This window comes from Dasypus novemcinctus, chromosome 2 (genome assembly GCF_030445035.2).
Source record: "Dasypus novemcinctus isolate mDasNov1 chromosome 2, mDasNov1.1.hap2, whole genome shotgun sequence".
Classification (NCBI taxonomy): Eukaryota; Metazoa; Chordata; class Mammalia; order Cingulata; family Dasypodidae; genus Dasypus; species Dasypus novemcinctus.
Window position 1 is genome coordinate 55,335,581 of NC_080674.1, and position 10,517 is coordinate 55,346,097.

General features: G+C 37.5%; 1 protein-coding gene across 2 annotated transcripts in view; it reads right to left on the reverse strand.

Moving 5' to 3' along the window:
- The window catches only part of CDC20B (cell division cycle 20B), a 72,067-nt gene extending 61,797 nt beyond the window's left edge, over positions 1–10,270 (reverse strand). The window contains exons 1-3 of one of the 2 annotated variants that reach the window (XM_058309020.2): positions 9,640–10,270; positions 4,321–4,451; positions 3,988–4,050 (exon numbers count right to left, since the gene is read on the reverse strand). In XM_058309020.2, coding sequence (XP_058165003.1) covers positions 3,988–4,050; positions 4,321–4,383 — 126 coding nt within the window. In that variant the 5' untranslated portion in view covers positions 4,384–4,451; positions 9,640–10,270. Of the gene's footprint in view, positions 1–3,987; positions 4,051–4,320; positions 4,540–9,639 lie in introns of those variants that run through there. The other variant, XM_004483488.3, reaches the window with a different exon arrangement.
- Between the last annotated feature and the right edge of the window lie 247 nt (positions 10,271–10,517).

A 10,517-nucleotide genomic window follows, 5' to 3' on the forward strand; every position in this document is an offset into this window, starting at 1 on the left:
CTCACGTAGCTACTTTCAAGCTACCAACAGTTTAACAACTGGCTTGCAAAATTTAGCAATCTAAATTTCTCACAAACCATTACCAGTACACAGAAATTCTTAAGTATCAGACTTGATCAGGGTGTCTTTAAGAATTTTCAAAAAGAAAAATGTAGAGCAAAAATATATCATAGGTATACTCTTTATTTTTAATATAACATAGTATTTGACAAGGTTATATAAAAATGTGGAATTATATGTAGTTGCTAAATTATGGAAAGCTGCTAACTACTGCCTAAACATACTAAAATCTAATAGTCTAACTGGTTTGTCTATAGATAATCTCAAATAGGAAAATACTCCAGTAAAAAAAAAAAAAAAGAACAGAAATGTACAAGAAGAAAAATCTACATTTCTATTTATTTTATTTAAAACTCTTAACTATATTTTGAAAGACTGCCTTGCATAAGCTGAAAACTGTTGAGTGGTCCATGTACAAAATATCATGTTAACTAGTTCCTTTGGGCAGAGCTGGTATAGGGACACTCTGTACATATTTAGGCCTTAGCTTGATTTCATTTATCCCATCAAATTATAGAATCCTAATAACTGTTATCTTCTAGAAGCTAACATACCACACTCCTCACCATTCCCCTCTCCTTCCTCAGTAAAACTGTTAGGCCATATCTTGCAAAATAAGCTTTATCTTTTGGGGTGAATAAAGACTAGCCAGCAAATAGGAAGCCTTTCAGAGTGCACTGATGGGAAGTAGTTACATTGCCATCACAAGTGAACAGCACAGTGGCTTTCCCAAGAGAAAATGCCTGGGAGAAAACACTTCATAACCAGCAGAGCCTCCCACCTTCTCTTTTTAAACCCCCTTTTCCTTCTGCTTTTCCCTTGACTTCACAGGTGTGGTTTCCTCTCTTTCATTCTCCCTCCTATGGAAACATTTTCATTTTGAATTTATGTCTTTGTTTTCCTCCTTACCCAATGATTTCTTTCATTTATCTTTATTTCATTCCATTCATTCCATTCCTCCCTCCCTTTCTCATCATCTCTTAATGATGTGGAATTGAAGAACTGCTTTAATATTTGTTCTATTTATTGAGTATAAATGTTGGCATTTCATGTCTTACTCTTTAAAAAATTAAAACACAAAAGTCAAGCCTTCTATGTTAAGTAGGTTTTATTTATTTTTATCGATGGTTAGAGGCTTTCTATAGAAAATAACATGTTGAAATTTAACCTTAAAAAAAAAAAAGACAAAAGCAATATTTACATGCAAGGGGCACATAAGCACAATGATCTTGAAAATGAGATGATCTTGGGCAAAAACAAAGAGTGGATGAGATTTGAAAATAGTACAATGCATTAGAATCAAATTATAGATATCTGCTTAGCCCATGGTTCTAGAAATATATTCAAATTTAAATATTAGAATAAAAATTATTTTACCAATAGCTTATCACCCAATACAGTAGATAATGTGATATATTTCTCACATCTCACTTAGAGGGTAACTAATTGACCAGACCACCAAACCAATTACACTAACTTGCTGCAAATGTCCATGTGAGTGGACTATGTGCCTGAGACCCAGCACACATTCGACAGTGCACCGTGGGTCAAAATGGCCTCCAAATGAAGGAGAAAGCATTTAAAATCATATATGGTCAGTTCTTCCCGATTCACAAGCTAAATCTCATACTTTCTTCCAAGCATTTTATGAGCCTGTGAATTTACCAGAAATAAAGTGAAGAACTAAGGCAAGTCTTCCAAACAATTCAACCCACTTCCCCCACAAAAAAGAACTCTCAAATTTTGATATTTCAATTGAAAATGTTTTAGTTGACTGATTCATCTGATAAATTACTTCAATTCTCCCTTGTGGTGGTATACACACATAGTTATTGAGACCTATTCTAATGCCATATTAAGAAACTGAGGGCCCAGAAATATTAAGGATTTAGCTGGAAATGTGGGGAAACATTTTAGGTTGTCCAATTCAAACTGTCATTATATTAAGAACTCTGCATTAAATATATGTATATATGTAATTTCACACATACTTTACTACTGCCTACATAAAACTCCAAAAATACTGCTGGAAATTTTTAAAATAATTAGCTGAAATAGAGTCTTTGCTCTGGAATAGCAATAATAACTGGAATAGCAATAATATTCTGGAATAGCAATAATAACTGTTATGGTAAAGAGTGTACTGGGTCATAGCAAAAAGGATATATATTTTTTCTATTATAAATATGTAGAATTTTTATTTTGTACACAATGAGAAAACAATTTTCTTCTGTATGCATACTTCTTATATGATTTAAGGGAATTTAAGCCTAGAGTTTAATCATATTCATTGACTTCAGCAATATATTTTTAATTCAAAATTATGTATTAATATTTTTAGCTCATTTTTTCTTTTTACTTTTAAAAAAAGGATATATGTTAATTACACACTTAGTTACACTCTGATGCTCATAGTATATGCAATAAGATAGCAGCTGAATGTTAGCTGATGCCATTCACATATTCAACCAGCTAACAATACACTGCCAGCCCATCACACACAGGTAACCAATGCACTTCATTAACAAGATGAATTTATCCAGAAGCAGGTGGCAGGTAGTCCCGGCTGCTGAACTGATCCAAAGCAGCCAGCTAACAATACACTGCCTACCTGATTCAGGTCACTGCTGCTTTTCATGGCCCATTAAGTTGCTGAGGCTAAACTTCTAATATGAAACACAGTGGCAGAACTTTAATCTTCATATTCACATTAAAGTAAATTTATTGACAAAAACTTGTGTCTTTAAAATTGTTATGAGAAATAAAATCAATATCACTTTAATCCAATGAAAAACTTTTTAAAAAATCTCTCAGAATACTCACACTTAGGTTTTTCAAATTAAAAGCTTGGATAACAAAAACATTATTGAAGTAGAAATGAATTAACAAAATTACTTAAGTAAATTACAGCTTTTCAAATTATTTCTATTTACTGACCAAAAGATCAGTTGTCTGTATCTGGCAGCAAAATATCAAAGAGTCATAGTAATAAATAAGCTGGGCATGAGACAAAACTGCAATACGTGTTGGAAAGAAATCAGTATTATTTAGGGAACTTAAGGGTTTAAATGCCATTAGTTTTCTCCTACTAGAAATGCCTTTAGTCACTGTGTTCTGAAAATGCAGTTATGTGTTCAGTTTATGGTGTTGCCACTTGAATATAGACAAATTTAGAGATCTAGAAAAAAGCTATAAAAATAATGATGGATTTGAAAGTAGAGTCCGTGGATAAAAGTTAAAGACTGTGAACTATTTAGAGGAGCAAGGTAGAATGGTAACGATAGGAGACAAAGTATATAATGGCTGTTTTCTGTGAAGAAAAATAAGAAAAACATTTAAATTGTGTGATTTTTATACAAATTTGGGGTTAAGCAAGTTAAGGTCTTTGTAATCAGTGGATTTGGTCTTTCAAGGAGAAAAATGCTGCATTAGAGTAACTTTTAAATTGCTAGCCTAAAGGCTGTGGATTATTCCACTTCTACTCATTGTCCAGAAGATGGCTCCATTTCCATTTCTTTGGGGAGAATGCTTTTGAATGCAACAGAGGGGAGTGCAACTAGCAACTGTTAAAATAAAATTATAACAGCCAGCTAGCAAAGCACTGCCTACCTGACACACCCAGGCTTCATCTTTGCTGTTGAGGCAAAAACTAGAAAGCACCATTCAGATATAAATAAACACCATTTTGTTAAAGAATTATTTTTAGTATATAATTAAATGTTATATATTTCTTCATTAATTGATAACCTTTTTCGTATTTTCGGTAAATCATAATTAGTTACTGACATTATAGGAGATTGGCAACAAAGAAAAATTCTCATTTCTGCAGGCCAGCCTACACTTTCTAAAAATAACTTCTTTAGCAAGTATTATAGGTAGTTCAAGATGAGAATTAAGACAGAACAAGAGCAAGAACTGGACACTCACCTTGGGGGATCTTTGCTTTCTCTTCTGTTCCAAATCTCTGGCGAACATCCGCACGACATTCTCCTTTGAAAGAGAGATAAGATACTGAGGGAGAAACTTCACAGGAAAAACATGAATTTAGGTGTGGAATGTTTCTACGTTTTCAGCTTGTCAAACCACATTTACTTTAAAATTAAAATTTTTTTAAAAAGCAACCAAGTACGTCCAGAATATAACTGAATTACAAATTCAGATTTAAGATCAGAATTTAGTTTTTCTTGGTGCTAAACAGGTGTTGGAAACGGTGCAAGAAGCCCTTTTAGGACTTGGAATGAGGAAAACCGCGGTACTCACCCACAGCATCTCTTCTTCCGTACGGACCCTCCGTGGGGCGCTGCGCTCCAGTTTCCACTCCATTTCCAGTGAACTCTGCCCGATCTGGACTTTGGTTTTTCCTCAGTGGTCTCCCGTTTTCCTTCCCTGGTCTAAGACAGCCTTGATGTTAATTTTCAAACCCCTAGAGTCTCGTCCCCCAGGGCCATATTTCACCCCCAGCCTGCACTTGCCCCCACTCCTCCTACTGCTCCTAGAGAATTTCCCCAGAGTACCACTTAAAAAGCCTGCGGGGCGGCCTCGGGAGCGGGACTCCCCCTCTCCGGCTTCCCATTGGCCGGCTCTTCGGTGACGTCAGAGCCCGGGAGGGAGTCCCCGAGCGCGCTGCCGCCAGTCCTCTCCCCCACTCCACCCACACCCTACCCCGCACCCACCCTCGGCTCGCGCCTAGCCGCACCGCCACTTGGTCTTTGCCCGCGGGGGCGCGCACAAGAGCGCCAAGGTTTGCCGCGAGCGGTTGGCGGGCCTGAGGCTGGGCCGGGCGCCGAGTGTTAACAGCTGCGGGAGGTAAAGAAGTTACCAGGCAAAGACGAGGTTTCCAGAAGTTCAAGTTCTTTGCATTTTCCGAAACAGTAAAAGGTTTCGCTATAACCGATCCTGGCCCCTTTTCCTCGACCTCCCCCCGCTCCCCCCGCCCCCCTCCACACACACACACAAACTTCCTTTCTGCATGCCACCCTGCCTTTGAAGGAGTGGAGGGGTGCAGTAACTCTCCTGCCTTCTCTTCAGTGGTAGTGGTCACTATTTGCAAAAGCGATTGATTTTAGACGTATTCCCCCAATGCGTTCATCACCTCTTCCTCATCTCTAGTCACGGAGGGAAAATGTAGCAAGAGTTGTACTCTGGTGAAAAGGAAGGGCTTTGGTATATTTATTCACAATTCTTTGTTTTATCCATTTGGAAGTGGTCAGTTTTCTCTCTTGATCTTCTAAGCTATCTTCCTGAACAGGTGACTGGTTGGTGAGAGAGGTAAGAGAAGAGTGCAGAAACAGCAAGGGACTCAAACAGACTGGGGAGTAAAGGAGGAGAGGACAATATTGAGGAGTAGAGGGAGGGGTTTGGAGGGAAATAACAAGTCGCCAGAAGGGCTGTGCAGCCTTGGTGCCCAGCTACACCACCAAGAAAGATGAGCTGTACCATATGGCAGGAGGGTAAACTGTATCTGGAAACCTCAGTCTGGCAACCACTTTCCCCTCCCCTATCACCTCCCACCTACCCCCAGTGTGACATTGGATAGCATTTTGCTCTAATGTATTAGGTGAGTTTGCACATTTTTCTGGTGAAAGATTCATTGATATCAGTGATTCCCAAAAGCTAAAACTCACTCTCTTGTTTCCCTTCAAACTGAAAGCAAGAAAAATTGGCATTAAAACTAGAACTCAATCTTTGATTAGTTTTCTATGTACAATGGTAAAGGGTAGGGAAACTGCTGAACAGGATCACTTAATATTCAAATGAAGTTATTAAAATGCTTAATAGTCAAACTACTGATTAAACAATCTATGCGTTTTACCCACAAGAATTCTACTTTCTATGCAGTTCATTCAAGGGAGTACTGATTCCAACTTCCAGTAAATTCTTTCAGCAAACATTGAGGCTGAATAAAGTGAACTATCATTGGATGAAATCAAGATGTATTGTTAATCTAAGTGATCTCTTTTACAATGCCAACCAAAATTAGCAAAACATGGGAAATAATGTGTAAGAATTTTCATTCTTGTTCAAACTTTAAATATCTTTATCCATTTATAAGGACAGATACAAGCTCATGGCCAAAAAAAAACAAAAAATTCAATTAATGAACCCATAAAATCATGAAAATTGATTTTTCAAAATACAATTTCTTACAACTGCTAAGAATAATAATGAATTAATTACTTAGAATGCAATTACCTTTAAGTAATACATTTACAAGGTTTATTTTAGCAGTTAATCCAATGGCATATCACAGAGCCTCCAAATGTATTTTCCCCCAAGTGTAAACTAGAAAAATAGTAGTCATATATCTTCACTTTAAAAGACTGTACATTTAAGTATTCTGATTAAAATTTAACATCAGAATGATGGAAATAGAAAACCCACCACTTGGCAAACAGTAATAACTGTTATAGTCAAGAATCACGGATGCTAAAATTCACGTGAATATAATGATGATATCTGCCCCATAAGATAAAATACAGGGCTTGTAGTCAAGCAAGATGGCAGAGAATGATGCTCCAAGGTACTTTTCTCCCACAGAATCTTTGGACAACTAGTAAAAACTGGCAGAGCCATCTTCCTTAGACACCCAGAAAACAGTTAAGGGGTTGCAATAACAAGTGTCAAATAAGGACACAGCTTTAAAAAACAATAGGAAGTTCATGGTGCCCTTGCTGCCCATCCCCCAACCAACCCTTCCCCAACAAGGTGCAGAGCCAGCCTGTGCTCCCGTTGTGTCACATTGGCCCTGTTCAGGAGGGGGAGCAGAGTAAACCCTACACACACCCACTTAAGAAGGTAGCCCAGAGACTAAATCTCATAGGTAACACTTTAAACTATTAAAATGCACTGTGTGCAATAAAAGATTAGAAAACAAACAAACAGGATGATGGCCCTTCCAAAGAAACAAAATAAAAATTCACAAACCATTAACAAAATAGAACAGACTTTGGACATACTAGGCAAAGACTTTTTTTTTTAATGGTTTTCAGTATGCTCAGAGATAAAGGAAAACACAGAGAAATAGCTAAAGGATATCAGAAATACAATGAATGAACAATATAAGAATCTCAATAAAGAGAAATTTAAAATGAAACAAAAAGAAACACTCAAAGACCATAATAACTGAAATGAAAATTTCCCTAGAGGGTTAAAACAGCAGATTAGGACAGAAAAAAGAATCTGTGAACTTGAAGAAAAGACAATTGAAATGATTCAGGTTAGGAGCAGAAAGAAAAAAGACTGAAAGTAAACAGAGCCTGACAAACCTGTGGGACACCATCAAGCATACCAACATACACATAATGGGAATCCCAGAAGAAGAGAAAAGGGGGTCAGAAGGAATATTCAAAGAAATAATAACAGAAAACTTTCAAAATTTAATGAAAGACATGAATAGGCATTCAAGAAATCCAGCAAACCCCAAACAGATGAACTCAAAAGAAAACATACCCAAACACATAATAGTCAGAATGTCAAATGCCAAGGACAAGGAGAGAATTCTGAAAGCTACAAGAGAAAAGCAATGTATTATGTACAAAAGGAGTCCCAATATGATTAATTACCAGTTTCTAATCAGAAACCATGCAGGGAAGAAGGCAGTAGGATGAAATATTTAAAGTGCTGGAAAAAATTGCCAACTAATAATTTTATATTTTACAAGACTATCTTTAAAACATGATAGAGAGATTAAGACATTCCCATATAATCAAAAGCTATGAGGATTCATCACCACTCAGCCTATCCTACAAGCAATGATAAAAGGAGTTCTTCAAACTCAAAGGAAAGGACACTAGAGAGAGGCTCAAGAGGCATAAAGAAATAAAGGATTCCAGTAAAGACAACCATATGAGTAATTACAAATGCCAATATTTTTCCATTTTTTTGGAACTTCATTTTTAAATTTTTACAGGTTCTAAAATACAAGTGCATAAAAGTAATGACAAATCTATGGTTTGGGATTTATAATGTATAAAAATGTAATTTGGGGAAGCACACATGGCTCAACTGATAGAGCATCCACCTACCAAATGGAGGGTCCAGGGTTTGATACCCAGGGCCTCCTGACCCATGTGGTAAGCTGGCCCAAGTGCAGTGCTGCCGCATGCAAGGAGTGCCATGCCACACAGGGGCGCCCCATGCCCCACGCACAAGGAGTGCACCCCACAAGGAGAGCCACCCCACGTAAGAAAAGCACAGCCTGCCCAGGGGTGGTGCCCCATGCACAGAGAGCTGATGCAGCAAGATGATGCAAAAAAAAAAAAAGAGGTATTTTCCCGGTGCTGCCTGACAATGCAAGCGGATGCAGAAGAATACACAGTGAATGGACACAGAGAGCAGACAACAGGAGGGAAGGGGAGAGAAATAAATAAAATAAATCTTAAAAATAAAAAAAGATATAATTTGTAAAAGCTGCAGCAAAAAGGTGGGGGAATGGAGGGGTATAAGAACAGCATTTGTATACACTATTGATGTTAAATTAGTACCAATTCAAACATTATTATTATAGATTTAAGATATTAAAGTTAAACCCCATGGTAGCCACAAAGAAAATACCTGAAAAATATATCCAGAAAGAAATAAAAGACTCAAAATGGTACAATACAAATAAATAAATAAATATGAAAGTAAGCATTAATGGAAAAATTGAGAAACATAAAATGTAAAAGACTTAGAAAGTTCAAATAGCAAGATGCAGAAGAAAGCTGCATTATCAGTAATTACTCTGAATGCAAATGAACTAAATTCTCCAGTCAAAAGGCAGAGGTTGGTAGAATGGATTTTAAAAAGCATGATCCAATTATATTCTATTCACAAGAGACTCACCTTAAATTCAAAGACATAAATAGGTTGAAAGTGAAAGGATGGGAAAAATATATACAATGCAAATAGTAAACAAAAGAGAGCTGAGGTAGCTATACTAATAACAGATAAAATACACGTAAGTTAAAAACTGTTATGAGGGACAAAAAAGCCACTGTATACTGATAAAGGGGTCAATTCAACAAGAAGACATAACTATAAATATATATAAACATCTATTGGCAAAGCCCCAAAATATATGAAGCAAATATTGATAGATTTAAAGGGAGAAATAGAAGGTTCTACATTAAGAGTAGTAGGCTTTAACTAGAAAAAGACCTTGAATAAAAGGGGGAAATGGTAAAGACAACTGAGTTTATATGGCTAAGAGACTTCAAAATGAGTCAGGAGGTCATCAGAGGGGTCACGCTTACACACATCTCAGCAGGATCCCAGAGACAGTCAAAGTAGATACAACCCCAGGTAGTGGAGCTCCTGAGGGTTACGGAGACACCCAGGTTCTATGGTCATGGCAGATGGCTCTGGAGTTCAGTACCTTTCCAGTGCATCCTACTTTGGAATTTGTGCTCCTGATTGTGATGGAGTTGGACTCAGATGTGACCTCTATGCACATTCCTCTTCTGACATTTTTACTTAAACTGTGGTTGGCACTGGGGTTGGTGTATGCTCAGGAGACTTGAATCTCTGGACTGTCCATGCCAGCTGGGCCCTGAGCTTCAGCAGAGTTGTAACACCTACTCTCTGGTTCATTGGACTTACCCAGGTCAGCTAATAAGGAGGTGAGAATGGTCAACACCACACCAGAGAACTGAGAGTGTCCACAGCTGCAAGCAGGAGAATTCCATCCATCAGCCATGTGGGGTCTAAGCCCCCTCTTGATTTAGAGGTGGAGTGGACATCACCATCCCAGGGTCCTCAGGACGGAAGAATAAAATATGGATTAGAGTGGATTTACTGGTATTCTACTATAGAATTATTGTGACTCTAGCAATGGAATAAATTGTATCATTGATGTGGAGACAGTGGCCATGGATGTTGCTGAGGGAAGGGAGAGGGAAGAAGAGGTGTGATATGGGGGTATTTTCGGGACTTGGAGTTGATCTGAATGATATTGCAGGGACAGATGCAGGACATCATATATCCTGCCATAACCCACTGAATGGGCTGGGAGAGAGTGTAAACTACAATGTAAACTATAATCCACTACATGTGGTGTAGCAGTGCTCTAAAATGTATTCATCAAATGCAATAAATGTGCCACACTGATGAAAGAGGTTGTTAATATGGGAGGAGTGGGGGTGGAGTGGGGAGTGGGGTATATGGGAACCGCTTATATTTTTTAATGTACCATTTTGTATGATCTATGTATCTTTTTAAACGAGACAATAAAAAAATAGAGACCAAAAAAAAGAGTAGTATGTTTTAATATACTACTTTAAATAATGGATAGAACATCTAGACGGAGATAATAAGGAAATAGAAGACTATAAAACAACAAGGCCTAGCAGACCTATATGGAACACTTCTCACAATAGCAGCAGAATATATATTCTTCTCAATTGCATATGGATCATTTTCCAGATAGACCATATACTAACTCACAAAACAAGTCTCAGTAAGTTCAAAAATATTGAAAT